A 21,825-nucleotide genomic window follows, 5' to 3' on the forward strand; every position below is an offset into this window, starting at 1 on the left:
CAGGTGACAATATCTGTCTGGTCTTACTCGAGGCCAATCATTTAATGAAAATGAAAACCCAGCATAAAAAATAGAAAGAAGAGAAACAAACTTTGGAGACCTTTTCTTAGAATTGATCATCTAGACATTCTGGGGATGCTAGTTTTATCAGTTATAATGAAAGTGTTTTTATGTGTTATGCGATTGGAAATAATGAACATGCCAATTGAAGGCCAAATATGAAAAGAGGAAGCAGAAAGGAGCAAAGCTTTTTCAACTGTCTGCAATCTGTCTATGAGTTAATATACATATGTCACTGAATGGTTTCTGCCCAGCTTTGTTAAAGATAATCTTGGTTAAATTTGTTAGTTCGAAGTAAAAATATAGAATTAATTTTAAAATCTTACTAAAATTTATTATTACAAGTATCATATGTTAAGTTTCATATAATAATAGGTTAATGTATTCTATAAATATTTTATACTAATTCTCAATATAAATAAAATAGTCAAACTTCAAATAAAAATAATGATTAAAACTACAATTTTCTTTTTAAAATATATTCAATTTATAAAATTCTTTTGACTGGAATGGAGTTTAGGTGATAACCTGTATTCTTCTTCATGTGCTATATTTCAATTTCACTTAATCTCTTTCCTAATGAAGTATCTGGATCTCGAGTTTTTTGTTTTGCTTTTTAATTACATTTTCACCCCAAACAAGGCACATTGCCATTTTGATGTAGGGGGTTACTATCAGGGACATAAGCTACGGGGGTATTATGTAGGGAGTTGGCCAGCAAGATGCGGTTCACGTTACACTTGAACTTCTGCATGTCAGTACAGTTGGGGAAGCAGGGACCTGGAAGGGAATTCCAAAGTCTAGCGGTTCTGGGGAAGAAACTACTGGAGTAGAAGGCTCTCTTACATCTAGGAATCTCTACTGTGAAGGGATGGGATTTAGCTGCTTGTCGGGTTTGTCGGGGGAATTTACGTTGAGTGGATACAAGTGCTTGCAGTTCGTCGGAGCATTCACCTTGTAGAACAGGCAGAGGGATGCAATATTTTGTTGGTGGTACAGAGGTTGAAGCTTAGATGACAGTTCAGGACCTATCAGGTTGGCGACTCTCTTTTGGATCTTGTCTAGGAGTGAGAGACTAGTAGCAGATGCACCAGCCCAAATATGACAACAATACTCCATACATAGGCGAATGATGGCCTTATAGAGGTACAGGATACTTTCGGGCGTTAGTAGCTTTCTAGCACGGTAGAGAGAACCTACCTTCTTCACAGTGGTCCTGGCAATGCTCTCAATGTAATTGTTCCAACTCATGTTTCCTGTGAACATTAGGCCGAGGAGTTTAACAGAAGTACTTTCAGATAAAGAGTCTTTGGCCATTGTTATTGGTGGTAGAGAAGGTCTCTTGTAATTATTGAAGGAAACAAATGTGACCATCTATTTTTGTCCACATCCATTCTAGTGTTTCTGCCATATCCTTAGATATGTGTTCATTTGTTTTCCTGTCGTGTCTATTATAGAGCGTGGTGTAATCAGCATATATACCTATCTCAGAGACAATTTTGTCAGGGAGGTCATTTATGAATATTAGGAATAATAAAGGTCCAAGGATAGACCCCTGAGGCACTCTCGCATTTATATCATATTGTTTAGATGTATGACCATCAAGGACAACCTGGATTTTTCTCTTATCTAAGAAGGATTTAATTATTCTTCCAGTGATACCATATGATCTGATTTTCCTGAGAAGACCTTCATGCCATACTCTGTCAAAAGCCTTAGATATATCTAGAGCTACCACTCTACCCTCCCCTGCTTTGTCCAATGAATGATATATACGTTCAGAGATTACAGTTAGGATGGGCTTGCCTAAATCCATATTGTTGGTCGGTCAGAAGTTTAGCACCTGTAAGGTGATGGACTAGAGCTTGGTTAATTATGGACTCAAATATTTTGGCAAAAAGTGGAAGGAAGTGAATTTGGCAATAATTTAATGGATCAGTTCTTTCGTCAGAATTCTTGAAAACTGGTACCACAGAAGCAGTTTTTCAGCAGTCAGGAAAGCAAGATTCATTAAGGCATTTGTTGTAAAGTTTGGAGAGAACTAGAGCTACTTCAGCAGAGCACTTATTTAATAGCACATTCGGGATGAGATCAGGTCCACATGCTTTTGAAGTGTCAAGATATTTTATGATAGCATGCACCTGAGAAGTGTGGTGTCTGTTCGCAAAGGAAAGTCAGGGAGGGGGTGGCTAGCAGGGTCCAGTGTGGAGTTGGAGGCAAACTGACTGATAAGCATGTTAGCCTTCTCGGTTACTAAGCAAACAACCTTATGATTGTTGGATAGTGGAGGAATTGGTGATTGTTGTAGATTTTCTAGAAATCACGGGTTCCTAATTTCTGTGCTTCGATGAAATTTTTTATTCTCTTTTACAGCTACTTGCATTTATAACATCAGTCTAACATGTTGTTCCTTCTTGAGAAACACCTCTAGTTATTTGCTCTTTGTTCTACCTAGTTGCCCTAGCATATGACCTATCTTGTATCTTGATTCTAGGATAAAAATCCTGTCAGAATGCTAAACAATTCCATCTATGTTTCTTAATTCATCACTATTACTATCAAATATTCCTTTATTAGACTTTCATCTTTCACAGACATGCTTCTTCATCAATTATTTTCCTCAGTGACATATTTTTTTTCTCATTGCAGATTGTGCAATTATCTGGTAGTTCTCAATCTTATGTTGTCTTATTTCACAATTCATGTGATTTTTTTTCCTCTTTCAACTGTAAGACTTTTCTGTTAGGCTTCTGCTGATGAAGATTACTAGTTGCAGTTCTCACAGTTCTTTCTAGGAATAGTGCTGTAATTATATTTTTATTGAAGTTTATTTTTATCTACAGATCTATTGGTATGCTATGGTTTTATGCTTTCTTTAATTTCTGAAATGCAGCAATGTTTTCTTTCTTCTACTTGAACTTCATTTTTTTTTTTTTTTAGATTTTTCAGTGGTATTACAGTTTTGAAGTTTTGAGATGAAGATTGATTATTCATATTATTTAGCTTCCTTTGAGTACTGTTCTCATCTTGAGAGTTTTTTCAACAATGTTTCAGTCAATGTAACCTCTGATCTTCTTCAGGTATATTTTGTCTAACTCAGGAATCTTTATGTCAAACTCTGGAATTTGCATAGAATTTTGAACAGAAACCTTTATTTAATCCATGAGGATAGCAAGCTCTCATTCCATCAACCATGATTGGGTAGAAATCCTAAGTACTTCACAATCATATTTTTGGATTACCATCAATCTCCAGGAATGTAAAACTGGATTTTACCAAGTACTCTATCCACTATGCCACGAGTCCTTATGAAAGCCAAGAAACTTTTCAACAAGATCAAACACCCAGTTGAGCTTAGAATGTTTTCTTCTTCTCAAGACCAATTGTCCAATGTGTAGAACAACAGGTAGCTAGCCAAGAGTTTGCATGCATCATAAATATCATCTTCCTCAAACCCTACATATTCAAAAACAAACTCAGACTCAATTCAGATAGCTATATTGAGTTGCTGTTCACTGTTGTCAAATACTTGATAGAGTCTAGAATGACTGTGGTAAGGCCATATATGTGCTATATCACCAGGAAAATCTAAAAATAAAAGTAACTCAATATTTACTTTGTCTGTTTCTGATGTACTTTGAGTTGTTTTACATTTTTTTTCTTTATTGCCAATATTATAATCGATTGAGTGTAAAATAATATATTAAAAATATCACTTGAGATTAACTTTTATTACATACACAATGTAAAGTCGTAGTTTCTTTGTTTATTGTACAAGTCATAACACTGACTATTGTTTGCTTGTGTATTAGGTTACCACAGTACAAAATGATCACTATTTTAACAAACGAAAACGAAGGTTCACAAAGCAGTGAAACATCAAAAGATAGTTTTGTGCTCATCAGTACCCATAATAGCAATGTAATGCAAGTAAAATTTTAACAAAACCAAAATAATTTTTTTTTTTTTAAATGTATCAATATTTTAATAATTGGTAGCTACTGACATAACAGCTGAAAAATGAACTCAACTTTTTTTGTGATTGTATAATTCTAATAAATCAGCTTTCTTTTTTGTGACATAAAAAATCCTGAAAAATCAGTAACAATTAAAAAATAAAATACTCACTTTATTAGAAGGGACATGTACTGGACTTGAGCTCCGTTTAAGGGCTTTGAGTTTTTGATACTCGGTTTTAAAATAATCCCTTTCTTGCTCTAGAAGCTGACAAATACGCTCATAATGTGAAATTGTCTATATAAAGAAAAAACAATCTATAGGTATATAAAAAATTACATAAATTTAAAACAGACAAAATCTTCAAAATGTTTTTAATATAAATATAAAATTTATTCATGTTTCAGAATTTCAGATGAGGATTTACCATTTGAATTATTTGCTCTACTATTTTCATCTTGATTGCTAGATTCAGAATGTTTCACCTGAAGGAACAATTAGTAAAAGCCAAGTTGAAATTTCAAAGTTCAAATCAGGTGATAGCAATTTTGCAGATGAAGAAAGAAGAGGTCAACCCATTAAACTTCAGCAACCGGTACTTTTGGAAGTTGTGAAAGAGCACGAAAGCTTGACAAGAATGTTGATTACATACTTAAATGTGGACCAAATGCCTAGCATTCTCAAAAAACTTGGAAAAGTATGGAAATTGGAATGGAAAACAATTAATACAGCTCAAACTGATATTAAATAAACTTATTATCCAAATGTATGGACAGTACAATACACTGACTTTTAAAATCTTGCAAGTACAGAACAATAGATATGCAGAGTAGACATCATACAATACACACTAATAATAAATACACCAACAACATACACCAAACTAATACAAACCATGATATTAAAAACACAAGGAAGGTCAACAGACTTATTCCCAAATTCAAAAAATAAAGACAAAAACATATATAATTATTTAAGAATTTACAGTGGGGGATCAGTTGTACATATAAATTTAACATAGAAGGATCTCCCATTTCTGGGCTATTTTAACATTTAACTACTTCTTTAAAAACTAACCCTAAAAATAACAGGTGTCAAATTATTAACGAGGTAACATTTTTTTATCAGTTTCAGAAAGTTATCAGTCATTTCTTATCAAAAGCTTCAGAAACGTTGGCAATACTGAGCTGCACGTACTGTGAAATTTTGGTACTGTTCCGTGCAAGGTAAACAACTTACCTTTGTTATTACTGAATCTACGGTATTTGAGGTGTATCAAATTATAAACAAGGCAGTTTGTTTCATCAATAAAATGGGTTGTAAAGGGGGTTTGAGTAGTTCTGAAAAGAGTACTATTGCAAAACAGCTAACAAAAGGAAAAACTACTCTAGAAATATCGAAAATGAAAGGAAGTTATCATCAAACTGTAAAGGACCCTACAAAGGTACGTAAGAAAGCTCATAAATCTCCATTAAAGGAACATCACATATAAAACTGATTCAAATACAAAGGTACGTAAGAAAGCTGCTAATCTCCATTAAAGCAACATCACATATAAAACTGATTGAAATACAAAGGTACGTAAGAAAGCTGCTAATCTCCATTAAAGCAACATCACATATAAAACTGATTGAAATACAAAGGTACGTAAGAAAGCTGATAAATCTCCATTAAAGCAACATTACATATAAAACTGATTGAAATACAAAGGTACGTAAGAAAGCTGATTAATCTCCATTAAAGCAACATCACATATAAAACTGATTGAAATACAAAGGTACGTAAGAAAGCTGATAAATCTCCATTAAAGGAACATCACATATAAAACTGATTGAAATAAAAAGGTACGTAAGAAAGCTGATAAATCTCCATTAAAGGAGCATCACATATAAAACTGATTGAAATACAAAGGTACGTAAGAAAGCTGATGAATCTCCATTAAAGCAACATCACATATAAAACTGATTGAAATACAAAGGTACGTAAGAAAGCTGATTAATCTCCATTAAAGCAACATCACATATAAAACTGATTGAAATACAAAGTTACGTAAGAAAGCTGATAAATCTCCATTAAAGGAACATCACATATAAAACTGATTGAAATACAAAGGTACGTAAGAAAGCTGATAAATCTCCATTAAAGGAACATCACATATAAAACTGATTGAAATACAAAGGTACGTAAGAAAGCTGATAAATCTCAATTAAAGGAACATTACATATAAAACTGATTGAAATACAAAGGTACGTAAGAAAGCTGATGAATCTCCATTAAAGCAACATCACATATAAAACTGATTGAAATACAAAGGTACGTAAGAAAGCTCATAAATCTCCATTAAAGGAACATCACATATAAAACTGATTGAAATACAAAGGTACGTAAGAAAGCTGATAAATCTCCATTAAAGGAACATCACATATAAAACTGATTGAAATACAAAGGGACGTAAGAAAGCTTATACATCTCCCTTAAAGGAACATCACATATAAAACTGATTGAAATACAAAGGTACGTGAGAAAGCTAATCAATCTCCATTAAAGGAACATCACATATAAAACTGATTGAAATACAAAGTTACGTAAGAAAGCTGATAAATCTCCATTAAAGCAACATCACATATAAAACTGATTGAAATACAAAGGTACGTAAGAAAGCTGATAAATCTCCATTAAAGAAATATCACATATAAAACTGATTGAAATACAAAGGTACGTAAGAAAGCTGATAAATCTCCATTAAAGGAACATCACATATAAAACTGATTGAAATACAAAGGTACGTAAGAAAGCTGATAAATCTCCATTAAAGGAACATCACATATAAAACTGATTGAAATACAAAGGTACGTAAGAAAGCTGATAAATCTCCATTAAAGGAACATCACATATAAAACTGATTGAAATAAAAAGGTACGTAAGAAAGCTGATTAATCTCCATTAAAGGAACATCACATACAAAACTGATTGAAATCAAAAGGTACGTAAGAAAGCTGATTAATCTCCATTAAAGGAACATCACATATAAAACTGATTGAAATACAAAGGTACGTAAGAAAGCTGATAAATCTCCCTTAAAGGAACATCACATATAAAACTGATTGAAATACAAAGGTACGTAAGAAAGCTGATAAATCTTCCTTAAAGGAACATCACATATAAAACTGATTGAAATACAAAGGTACGTAAGAAAGCTGATAAATCTCCATTAAAGCAACATCACATATAAAACTGATTGAAATAAAAAGGTACGTAAGAAAGCTGATAAATCTCCATTAAAGGAACATCACATATAAAACTGATTGAAATACAAAGGTACGTAAGAAAGCTGATAAATCTCCATTAAAGGAACATCACATATAAAACTGATTGAAATACAAAGGTACGTAAGAAAGCTGATAAATCTCCATTAAAGGAACATCACATATAAAACTGATTGAAATACAAAGGTACGTAAGAAAGCTGATAAATCTCCCTTAAAGGAACATCACATAGGAAACTGATTGCAATACAAAGTTATGTAAGAAAGCTGATAAATCTCCATTACAGCAACATCACATATAAAACTGATTGAAATACAAAGTTATGTAAGAAAGCTGATAAATCTCCATTAAAGGAACATCACATATAACACTGACTGAAATACAAAGGTACGTAAGAAAGCTGATAAATCTCCATTAAAGGAACATCACATATGAAACTGATTCAAATACAAAGGTACGTAAGAAAGCTGATAAATCTCCATTAAAGGAACATCACATATAAAACTGATTGAAATACAAAGGTACGTAAGAGAGCTGATGAATCTCAATTAAAGCAACATCACATATAAAACTGATTGAAATACAAAGGTACGTAAGAAAGCTGATAAATCTCCATTAAAGCAACATCACATATAAAACTAATTGAAATAAAAAGGTACGTAAGAAAGCTGATAAATCTCCATTAAAGGAACATCACATATAAAACTGATTGAAATACAAAGGTACGTAAGAAAGCTGATAAATCTCCATGTAAGCAACATCACATATAAAACTGATTGAAATACAAAGTTACGTAAGAAAGCTGATAAATCTCCATTAAAGGAACATCACATATAAAACTGATTGAAATACAAAGGTACGTAAGAAAGCTGATAAATCTCCATTAAAGCAACATCACATATAAAACTGATTGAAATACAAAGGTACGTAAGAAAGCTGATAAATCTCCATTAAAAGAAACATCACATATAAAACTGATTGAAATAAAAAGGTACGTAAGAAAGCTGATAAATCTCCATTAAAGCAACATCACATATAAAACTGATTGAAATACAAAGGTACGTAAGAAAGCTGATAAATCTCCATTAAAGCAACATCACATATAAAACTGATTGAAATAAAAAGGTACGTAAGAAAGCTGATAACTCTCCATTAAAGGAACATCACATATACAACTGATTGAAATACAAAGGTACGTAAGAAAGCTGATAAATCTCCATTAAAGGAACATCACATATAAAACTGACTGAAATACAAAGGTACGTAAGAAAGCTGATAAATCTCCATTAAAGCAACATCACATATAAAACTGCTTGAAATACAAAGGTACGTAAGAAAGCTGATAAATCTCCATTAAAGGAACATCACATATAAAACTGACTGAAATACAAAGGTACGTAAGAAAGCTGATAAATCTCCATTAAAGCAACATCACATATAAAACTGATTGAAATACAAAGGTACGTAAGAAAGCTGATAAATCTCCATTAAAAGAAACATAACATATAAAACTGAGTGAAATACAAAGGTACGTAAGAAAGCTGATGAATCTCCATTAAAGCAACATCACATATAAAACTGATTGAAATACAAAGGTACGTAAGAAAGCTGATGAATCTCCATTAAAGGAACATCACATATAAAACTGATTGAAATACAAAGGTACGTAAGAAAGCTGATAAATCTCCATTAAAAGAAACATCACATATAAAACTGATTGAAATACAAAGGTACGTAAGAAAGCTGATAAATCTCCATTAAAAGAAACATCACATATAAAACTGATTGAAATACAAAGGTACGTAAGAAAGCTGATAAATCTCCATTAAAAGAAACATCACATATAAAACTGATTGAAATACAAAGGTACGTAAGAAAGCTGATAAATCTCCATTAAAAGAAACATCACATATAAAACTGATTGAAATACAAAGGTACGTAAGAAAGCTGATAAATCTCCATTAAAAGAAACATCACATATAAAACTGATTGAAATACAAAGGTACGTAAGAAAGCTGATAACTCTCCATTAAAAGAAACATCACTTATAAAACTGATTGAAATACAAAGGTACGTAAGAAAGCTGATAAATCTCCATTAAAAGAAACATCACATATAAAACTGATTGAAATACAAAGGTACGTAAGAAAGCTGATAAATCTCCATTAAAAGAAACATCACATATAAAACTGATTGAAATACAAAGGTACGTAAGAAAGCTGATAAATCTCCATTAAAAGAAACATCACATATAAAACTGATTGAAATACAAAGGTACGTAAGAAAGCTGATAAATCTCCATTAAAAGAAACATCACATATAAAACTGATTGAAATACAAAGGTACGTAAGAAAGCTGATGAATCTCCATTAAAGGAACATCACATATAAAACTGATTGAAATACAAAGGTACGTAAGAAAGCTGATAAATCTCCATTAAAGCGAAATCACATATAAAACTGATTGAAATACAAAGGTACGTAAGAAAGCTGATAAATCTCCATTAAAGGAACATCACATATAAAACTGATTGAAATACAAAGGTACGTAAGAAAGCTGATGAATCTCCATTAAAGCAACATCACATATAAAACTGATTGAAATACAAAGGTACGTAAGAAAGCTGATAAATCTCCATTAAAGCAACATCACATATAAAACTGATTGAAATAAAAAGGTACGTAAGAAAGCTGATAAATCTCCATTAAAGGAACATCACATATAAAACTGATTGAAATACAAAGGTACGTAAGAAAGCTGATAAATCTCCATTAAAGGAACATCACATATAAAACTGATTGAAATACAAAGTTACGTAAGAAAGCTGATAAATCTCCATTAAAGCAACATCACATATAAAACTGATTGAAATACAAAGGTACGTAAGAAAGCTGATAAATCTCCATTAAAGCAACATCACATATAAAACTGATTGAAATACAAAGGTACGTAAGAAAGCTGATTAATCTCCCTTAAAGGAACATCACATATAAAACTGATTGAAATACAAAGGTACGTAAGAAAGCTGATGAATCTCCATTAAAGCAACATCACATATAAAACTGATTGAAATACAAAGGTACGTAAGAAAGCTGATAAATCTCCATTAAAGCAACATCACATATAAAACTGATTGAAATAAAAAGGTACGTAAGACAGCTGATAAATCTCCATTAAAGGAACATCACATATAAAACTGATTGAAATACAAAGGTACGTAAGAAAGCTGATAAATCTCCATTAAAGGAACATCACATATAAAACTGATTGAAATACAAAGGTACGTAAGAAAGCTGATAAATCTCCCTTAAAGGAACATCACATATAAAACTGATTGAAATACAAAGGTACGTAAGAAAGCTGATAAATCTCTGTTAAAGGAACATCACATATAAAACTGATTGAAATACAAAGGTACGTAAGAAAGCTGATAAATCTCCATTAAAGGAACATCACATATAAAACTGATTGAAATACAAAGGTACGTAAGAAAGCTGATAAATCTCCATTACAGCAACATCACATATAAAACTGATTGAAATACAAAGGTACGTAAGAAAGCTGATAAATCTCCATTAAAGGAAAATCACATATAAAACTGATTGAAATACAAAGGTACGTAAGAAAGCTGATAAATCTCCATTAAAGGAACATCACATATAAAACTGATTGAAATAAAAAGGTACATAAGAAAGCTGATAAATCTCCATTAAAGGAACATCACATATAAAACTGCTTGAAATACAAAGGTACGTAAGAAAGCTTATAAATCTCCATTAAAGGAACATCACATATAAAACTGATTGAAATACAAAGGTACGTAAGAAAGCTCTAAAAACTTCCATTAAAGGAACATCACATATAAAACTGATTGAAATACAAAGGTACGTAAGAAAGCTGATAAATCTTCATTAAAGGAACATCACATATAAAACTGATTGAAATACAAAGGTACGTAAGAAAGCTGATAAATCTCCATTAAAGCAACATCACATATAAAACTGATTGAAATACAAAGGTCTGTAAGAAAGCTGATAAATCTCCATTAACGCAACATCACATACAAAACTGATTGAAATACAAAGTTACGTAAGAAAGCTGATTAATCTCCATTAAAGGAACATCAAATACAAAACTGATTGAAATCCAAAGGAACGTAAGAAAGCTGATAAATCTCCATTAAAGGAAAATCACATATAAAACTGATTGAAATACAAAGGTACGTAAGAAAGCTGATAAATCTCAATTAAAGAAACATCACATATAAAACTGATTGAAATACAAAGGTACGTAAGAAAGCTGATAACTCTCCATTAAAGGAACATCACATATAAAACTGATTGCAATACAAAGTTATGTAAGAAAGCTGATAAATCCCCATTAAAGCAACATCACATATAAAACTGATTGAAATACAATGTTATGTAAGAAAGCTGATAAATCTCCATTAAAGGAACATCACATATAAAACTGATTGAAATACAAAGGTACGTAAGAAAGCTGATAAATCTCCATTAAAGTAACATCACATATAAAACTGATTGAAATACAAAGGTACGTAAGAAAGTTGATAAATCTCCATTAAAGGAACATCACATATAAAACTGATTGAAATACAAAGGTACGTAAGAAAGCTGATAAATCTCCATTAAAGGAACATCACATATAAAACTGATTGAAATACAAAGGTACGTAAGAAAGCTGATGAATCTCCATTAAAGCAACATCACATATAAAACTGATTGAAATACAAAGGTACGTAAGAAAGCTGATAAATCTCCATTAAAGGAACATCACATATAAAACTGATTGAAATACAAAGGTACGTAAGAAAGCTGATAAATCTCCATTAAAGGAACATCACATATAAAACTGACTGAAATACAAAGGTACGTAAGAAAGCTGATAAATCTCCATTAAAGGAACATCACATATAAAACTGATTGAAATACAAAGGTACGTAAGAAAGCTGATAAATCTCCATTAAAGGAACATCACATATAAAACTGACTGAAATACAAAGGTACGTAAGAAAGCTGATAAATCTCCATTAAAGGAACATCACATATAAAACTGATTGAAATACAAAGGTACGTAAGAAAGCTGATAAATTTCCATTAAAGGAACATCACATATAAAACTAATTGAAATACAAAGGTACGTAAGAAAGCTGATGAATCTCCATTAAAGCAACATCACATATAAAACTGATTGAAATACAAAGGTACGTAAGAAAGCTGATAAATCTCCATTAAAGGAACATCACATATAAAACTGATTGAAATACAAAGGTACGTAAGAAAGCTGATAAATCTCCATTAAAGGAACATCACATATAAAACTGACTGAAATACAAAGGTACGTAAGAAAGCTGATAAATCTCCATTAAAGGAACATCACATATAAAACTGATTGAAATACAAAGGTACGTAAGAAAGCTGATAAATCTCCATTAAAGGAACATCACATATCAAACTGACTGAAATACAAAGGTACGTAAGAAAGCTGATAAATCTCCATTAAAGCAACATCACATATAAAACTGATTGAAATACAAAGGTACGTAAGAAAGCTGATAAATCTCCATTAAAGGAACATCACATATAAAACTGATTGAAATACAAAGGTACGTAAGAAAGCTGATAAATCTCCATTAAAGCAACATCACATATAAAACTGATTGAAATACAAAGGTACGTAAGAAAGCTGATGAATCTCCATTAAAGGAACATCACATATAAAACTGATTGAAATACAAAGGTACGTAAGAAAGCTGATAAATCTCCATAAAAGCAACATCACATATAAAACTGATTGAAATACAAAGGTACGTAAGAAAGCTGATAAATCTCCATTAAAGGAACATCACATATAAAACTGATTGAAATAAAAAGGTACGTAAGAAAGCTGATAAATCTCCATTAAAGGAACATCACATATAAAACTGACTGAAATACAAAGGTACGTAAGAAAGCTGATAAATCTCCATTACAGCAACATCACATATAAAACTGATTGAAATACAAAGGTACGTAAGAAAGCTGATAAATCTCCATTAAAGGAACATCACATATAAAACTGATTGAAATAAAAAGGTACGTAAGAAAGCTGATAAATCTGCATTAAAGGAACATCACATATAAAACGTATTGACAAAAAAAGGTACGTAAGAAAGCTGATAAATCTCCATTAAAGCAACATCACATATAAAACTGATTGAAATACAAAGGTACGTAAGAAAGCTGATAAATCTCCATTAAAGGAACATCACATATAAAACTGATTGAAATACAAAGGTATGTAAGAAAGCTGATAAATCTCCATTAAAGGAACATCACATATAAAACGTATTGACAAAAAAAAGGTACGTAAGAAAGCTGATAAATCTCCATTAAAGCAACATCACATATAAAACTGATTGAAATACAAAGGTACGTAAGAAAGCTGATAAATCTCCATTAAAGGAACATCACATATAAAACTGATTGAAATACAAAGGTACGTAAGAAAGCTGATAAATCTCCATTAAAGGAACATCACATATAAAACTGATTGAAATACAAAGGTACGTAAGAAAGCTGATAAATCTCCATTAAAGGAACATCACATATAAAACTGATTGGAATACAAAGGTACGTAAGAAAGCTGATAAATCTCCATTACAGCAACATCACATATAAAACTGATTGAAATAAAAAGGTACGTAAGAAAGCTGATAAATCTCCATTAAAGGAACATCACATATAAAACTGATTGAAATACAAAGGTACGTAAGAAAGCTGATAAATCTCCATTAAAGGAACATCACATATAAAACTGATTGAAATACAAAGGTACGTAAGAAAGCTGATAAATCTCCATTAAAGGAACATCACATATAAAACGTATTGACAAAAAAAAGGTACGTAAGAAAGCTGATAAATCTCCATTAAAGCAACATCACATATAAAACTGATTGAAATACAAAGGTACGTAAGAAAGCTGATAAATCTCCATTAAAGGAACATCACATATAAAACTGATTGAAATACAAAGGTACGTAAGAAAGCTGATAAATCTCCATTAAAGGAACATCACATATAAAACTGATTGAAATACAAAGGTACGTAAGAAAGCTGATAAATCTCCATTAAAGGAACATCACATATAAAACTGATTGAAATACAAAGGTACGTAAGAAAGCTGATAAATCTCCATTAAAGAAACATCACATATAAAACTGATTGAAATACAAAGGTACGTAAGAAAGCTGATAAATCTCCATTAAAGGAACATCACATATAAAACTGATTGAAATACAAAGGTACGTAAGAAAGCTGATAAATCTCCATTAAAGCAACATCACATATAAAACTGATTGAAATACAAAGGTATGTAAGAAAGCTGATAAATCTCCATTAACGCAACATCACATATAAAACTGATTGAAATACAAAGGTACGTAAGAAAGCTGATTAATCTCCATTAAAGGAACATCAAATACAAAACTGATTGAAATCCAAAGGTACGTAAGAAAGCTGATAAATCTCCATTAAAGGAACATCACATATAAAACTGATTGCAATACAAAGTTATGTAAGAAAGCTGATAAATCTCCATTAAAGCAACATCACATATAAAACTGATTGAAATACAAAGGTACGTAAGAAAGCTGATAAATCTCCATTAAAGGAACATCACATATAAAACTGATTGAAATACAAAGGTATGTAAGAAAGCCAATAAATCTCACTTAAAGGAACATCACATATAAAACTGACTGAAATACAAAGGTACGTAAGAAAGCTGATAAATCTCCATTAAAGGAACATCACATATGAAACTGATTCAAATACAAAGGTACGTAAGAAAGCTGATGAATCTCCATTAAAGCAACATCACATATAAAACTGATTGAAATACAAAGGTACGTAAGAAAGCTGATAAATCTCCATTAAAGCAACATCACATATAAAACTGATTGAAATAAAAAGGTACGTAAGAAAGCTGATTAATCTCCATTAAAGGAACATCACATATAAAACTGATTGAAATACAAAGGTACGTAAGAAAGCTGATAACTCTCCATTAAAGGAACATCACATATAAAACTGATTCAAATACAAAGGTACGTAAGAAAGCTGATGAATCTCCATTAAAGCAACATCACATATAAAACTGATTGAAATACAAAGGTACGTAAGAAAGCTGATAAATCTCCATTAAAGCAACATCACATATAAAACTGATTGAAATACAAAGGTACGTAAGAAAGCTGATTAATCTCCATTAAAGGAACATCACATATAAAACTGATTGAAATACAAAGGTACGTAAGAAAGCTGATAAATTTCCATTAAAGGAACATCACATATAAAACTGATTGAAATACAAAGGTACGTAAGAAAGCTGATGAATCTCCATTAAAGCAACATCACATATAAAACTGATTGAAATACAAAGGTACGTAAGAAAGCTGATAAATCTCCATTAAAGCAACATCACATATAAAACTGATTGAAATAAAAAGGTACGTAAGAAAGCTGATAAATCTCCATTAAAGGAACATCACATATTAAACTGATTGAAATACAAAGGTACGTAAGAAAGCTGATAACTCTCCATTAAAGGAACATCACATATAAAACTGATTGAAATACAAAGGTACGTAAGAAAGCTGATAAATCTCCCTTAAAGGAACATCACATATAAAACTGATTGAAATACAAAGGTACGTAAGAAAGCTGATAAATCTCCATTAAAGGAACATCACATATAAAACTGACTGAAATACAAAGGTACGTAAGAAAGCTGATAAATCTCCATTAAAGGAACATCACATATAAAACTGATTGAAATACAAAGGTACGTAAGAAAGCTGATGAATCTCCATTAAAGGAACATCACATATAAAACTGATTGAAATACAAAGGTACGTAAGAAAGCTGATAAATCTCCATTAAAGCAACATCACATATAAAACTGATTGAAATACAAAGGTACGTAAGAAAGCTGATAAATCTCCATTAAAGGAACATCACATATAAAATTGATTGAAATAAAAAGGTACGTAAGAAAGCTGATAAATCTCCATTAAAGGAACATCACATATAAAACTGACTGAAATACAAAGGTACGTAAGAAAGCTGATAAATCTCCATTACAGAAACATCACATATAAAACTGATTGAAATAAAAAGGTACGTAAGAAAGCTGATAAATCTCCATTAAAGGAACATCACATATAAAACGTATTGAAATAAAAAGGTACGTAAGAAAGCTGATAAATCTCCATTAAAGCAACATCACATATAAAACTGATTGAAATACAAAGGTACGTAAGAAAGCTGATAAATCTCCATTAAAGGAACATCACATATAAAACTGATTGAAATACAAAGGTACGTAAGAAAGCTGATAAATTTCCATTAAAGGAGCATCACATATAAAACTGACTGAAATACAAAGGTACGTAAGAAAGCTGATAAATCTCCATTAAAGGAACATCACATATAAAACTGATTGAAATACAAAGGTATGTAAGGAAGCTGATAAATCTCCATTAAAGCAACATCACATATAAAACTGATTGAAATACAAAGGTATGTAAGAAAGCTGATAAATCTCCATTAAAGGAACATCACATATAAAACTGATTGAAATACAAAGGTACGTAAGAAAGCTGATAAATCTCCATTAAAGGAACATCACATATAAAACTGACTGAAATACAAAGGTACGTAAGAAAGCTGATAAATCTCCATTAAAGGAACATCACATATAAAACTGATTGAAATACAAAGGTACGTAAGAAAGCTGATAAATCTCCATTAAAGGAACATCACATATAAAACTGATTGAAATACAAAGGTACGTAAGAAAGCTGATAAATCTCCATTAAAGGAACATCACATATAAAACTGATTGAAATACAAAGGTACGTAAGAAAGCTGATAAATCTCCATTAAAGCAACATCACATATAAAACTGACTGAAATACAAAGGTACGTAAGAAAGCTGATAAATCTCCATTAAAGGAACATCACATATAAAACTGATTGAAATACAAAGGTACGTAAGAAAGCTGATAAATCTCCATTAAAGGAACATCACATATAAAACTGATTGGAATACAAAGGTACGTAAGAAAGCTGATAAATCTCCATTACAGCAACATCACATATAAAACTGATTGAAATAAAAAGGTACGTAAGAAAGCTGATAAATCTCCATTAAAGGAACATCACATATAAAACTGATTGAAATACAAAGGTACGTAAGAAAGCTGATAAATCTCCATTAAAGGAACATCACATATAAAACTGATTGAAATACAAAGGTACGTAAGAAAGCTGATAAATCTCCATTAAAGGAACATCACATATAAAACGTATTGACAAAAAAAAGGTACGTAAGAAAGCTGATAAATCTCCATTAAAGCAACATCACATATAAAACTGATTGAAATACAAAGGTACGTAAGAAAGCTGATAAATCTCCATTAAAGGAACATCACATATAAAACTGATTGAAATACAAAGGTACGTAAGAAAGCTGATAAATCTCCATTAAAGGAACATCACATATAAAACTGATTGAAATACAAAGGTACGTAAGAAAGCTGATAAATCTCCATTAAAGGAACATCACATATAAAACTGATTGAAATACAAAGGTACGTAAGAAAGCTGATAAATCTCCATTAAAGAAACATCACATATAAAACTGATTGAAATACAAAGGTATGTAAGAAAGCTGATAAATCTCCATTAACGCAACATCACATATAAAACTGATTGAAATACAAAGGTACGTAAAAAAGCTGATTAATCTCCATTAAAGGAACATCAAATACAAAACTGATTGAAATCCAAAGGTACGTAAGAAAGCTGATAAATCTCCATTAAAGGAACATCACATATAAAACTGATTGAAATACAAAGGTATGTAAGAAAGCTGATAAATCTCAATTAAAGAAACATCACATATAAAACTGATTGAAATACAAAGGTATGTAAGAAAGCTGATAAATCTCCATTAAAGGAACATCACATATAAAACTGACTGAAATACAAAGGTATATAAGAAAGCTGATAAATCTCCATTAAAGCAACATCACATATAAAACTGATTGAAATACAAAGGTACGTAAGAAAGCTGATAAATCTCCCTTAAAGGAACATCACATATAAAACTGATTGCAATACAAAGTTATGTAAGAAAGCTGATAAATCTCCATTAAAGCAACATCACATATAAAACTGATTGAAATACAAAGGTACGTAAGAAAGCTGATAAATCTCCATTAAAGGAACATCACATATAAAACTGATTGAAATACAAAGGTACGTAAGAAAGCTGATAAATCTCCATTAAAGGAACATCACATATAAAACTGATTGAAATACAAAGGTACGTAAGAAAGCTGATTAATCTCCATTAAAGGAACATCACATATAAAACTGACTGAAATACAAAGGTACATAAGAAAGCTGATAAATCTCCATTAAAGGAACATCACATATAAAACTGATTGAAATACAAAGGTATGTAAGAAAGCCAATAAATCTCACTTAAAGGAACATCACATATAAAACTGACTGAAATACAAAGGTACGTAAGAAAGCTGATAAATCTCCATTAAAGGAACATCACATATAAAACTGATTGAAATACAAAGGTACGTAAGAAAGCTGATAAATTTCCATTAAAGGAACATCACATATAAAACTGATTGAAATACAAAGGTACGTAAGAAAGCTGATGAATCTCCATTAAAGCAACATCACATATAAAACTGATTGAAATACAAAGGTACGTAAGAAAGCTGATAAATCTCCATTAAAGCAACATCACATATAAAACTGATTGAAATAAAAAGGTACGTAAGAAAGCTGATAAATCTCCATTAAAGGAACATCACATATTAAACTGATTGAAATACAAAGGTACGTAAGAAAGCTGATAACTCTCCATTAAAGGAACATCACATATAAAACTGATTGAAATACAAAGGTACGTAAGAAAGCTGATAAATCTCCCTTAAAGGAACATCACATATAAAACTGATTGAAATACAAAGGTACGTAAGAAAGCTGATAAATCTCCATTAAAGGAACATCACATATAAAACTGACTGAAATACAAAGGTACGTAAGAAAGCTGATAAATCTCCATTAAAGGAACATCACATATAAAACTGATTGAAATACAAAGGTACGTAAGAAAGCTGATGAATCTCCATTAAAGGAACATCACATATAAAACTGATTGAAATACAAAGGTACGTAAGAAAGCTGATAAATCTCCATTAAAGCAACATCACATATAAAACTGATTGAAATACAAAGGTACGTAAGAAAGCTGATAAATCTCCATTAAAGGAACATCACATATAAAATTGATTGAAATAAAAAGGTACGTAAGAAAGCTGATGAATCTCCCTTAAAGGAACATCACATATAAAACTGACTGAAATACAAAGGTACGTAAGAAAGCTGATAAATCTCCATTACAGAAACATCACATATAAAACTGATTGAAATAAAAAGGTACGTAAGAAAGCTGATAAATCTCCATTAAAGGAACATCACATATAAAACGTATTGAAATAAAAAGGTACGTTAGAAAGCTGATAAATCTCCATTAAAGCAACATCACATATAAAACTGATTGAAATACAAAGGTACGTAAGAAAGCTGATAAATCTCCATTAAAGGAACATCACATATAAAACTGATTGAAATACAAAGGTACGTAAGAAAGCTGATAAATTTCCATTAAAGGAGCATCACATATAAAACTGACTGAAATACAAAGGTACGTAAGAAAGCTGATAAATCTCCATTAAAGGAACATCACATATAAAACTGATTGAAATACAAAGGTATGTAAGGAAGCTGATAAATCTCCATTAAAGGAACATCACATATAAAACTGATTGAAATACAAAGGTACGTAAGAAAGCTGATAAATCTCCATTAAAGGAACATCACATATAAAACTGACTGAAATACAAAGGTACGTAAGAAAGCTGATAAATCTCCATTAAAGGAACATCACATATAAAACTGATTGAAATACAAAGGTACGTAAGAAAGCTGATAAATCTCCATTAAAGGAACATCACATATAAAACTGATTGAAATACAAAGGTACGTAAGAAAGCTGATAAATCTCCATTAAAGGAACATCACATATAAAACTGATTGAAATACAAAGGTACGTAAGAAAGCTGATAAATCTCCATTAAAGCAACATCACATATAAAACTGACTGAAATACAAAGGTACGTAAGAAAGCTGATAAATCTCCATTAAAGGAACATCACATATAAAACTGATTGAAATACAAAGGTACGTAAGAAAGCTGATAAATCTCCATTAAAGGAACATCACATATAAAACTGATTGAAATACAAAGGTATGTAAGAAAGCTGATAAATCTCCATTAAAGCCACATCACATATAAAACTGATTGAAATACAAAGGTACGTAAGAAAGCTGATAAATCTCCATTAAAGGAGCATCACATATAAAACTGATTGAAATACAAAGGTACGTAAGAAAGCTGATAAATCTCCATTAAAGGAACATCACATATAAAACTGATTGAAATACAAAGGTACGTAAGAAAGCTGATAAATCTCCATTAAAGGAACATCACATATAAAACTGATTGAAATACAAAGGTACGTAAGAAAGCTGATAAATCTCCATTAAAGGAGCATCACATATAAAACTGATTGAAATACAAAGGTACGTAAGAAAGCTGATAAATCTCCATTAAAGGAACATCACATATAAAACTGATTGAAATAAAAAGGTACGTAAGAAAGCTGATAAATCTCCATTAAAGGAGCATCACATATAAAACTGATTGAAATACAAAGGTACGTAAGAAAGCTGATAAATCTCCATTAAAGGAACATCACATATAAAACTGATTGAAATACAAAGGTACGTAAGAAAGCTGATAAATCTCCATTAAAGGAACATCACATATAAAACTGATTGAAATACAAAGGTACGTAAGAAAGCTGATAAATCTCCATTAAAGCAACATCACATATAAAACTGATTGAAATACAAAGGTACATAAGAAAGCTGATAAATCTCCATTAAAGGAACATCACATAAAACTGATTGAAATGGGCAGAGGATAACATGAAAACGGATTTTTCCAAAGTTTTGTTCATGGATGAAGTGCGTGTCACCAGATTTGAACCCAATTGAGAATCTTTGGAGTATCATGAAGCAACGCCTCTATGCAAGTGAAGGCCAATTTAAGAGCAAAGATGAGTTGTGGGATGCTCTCTAAGAGGTATCCCGGGGAATAAATGTTGACGAAATCACAAATTTGACTAATTCTGTGAACCAACGTCTTTTACAAGTCATTCATAAAAAAGGACCGCGTATCCTCTACTAATTATGTCAATGTAGAAATTGCTATGTAGTTATTGTGTTCTAAGGATTTTTGCTTGTTCATTTAATGTTTGAAAATTTTTTCAATAAACAAGTTATGAGTATCTTGTGTTTTTTTTCTCAACCTTGTTAATAACTTT

At 30.9% G+C, this 21,825-nt stretch overlaps 1 protein-coding gene across 6 annotated transcripts in view; it reads right to left on the reverse strand.

Moving 5' to 3' along the window:
• Nucleotides 1–21,825, reverse strand: part of LOC145259152 (centrosomal protein of 135 kDa-like) — a 493,729-nt gene that overhangs the window by 134,156 nt on the left and 337,748 nt on the right. For 5 of the 6 annotated variants that reach the window (XM_080116863.1, XM_080116865.1, XM_080116862.1 and 2 more), the window contains one exon: nt 4,189–4,314. The exons of the other annotated variant lie outside the window; for it this stretch is intronic. In XM_080116863.1, coding sequence (XP_079972989.1) covers nt 4,189–4,314 — 126 coding nt within the window. The remainder of the gene's footprint in view (nt 1–4,188; nt 4,315–21,825) is intronic. 6 annotated transcript variants of the gene reach the window in all.

The sequence above is a fragment of the Euprymna scolopes genome, chromosome 34 (genome assembly GCF_053919585.1).
Source record: "Euprymna scolopes isolate OS-2025 chromosome 34, ASM5391958v1, whole genome shotgun sequence".
Lineage (NCBI taxonomy): Eukaryota > Metazoa > Mollusca > Cephalopoda > Sepiida > Sepiolidae > Euprymna > Euprymna scolopes.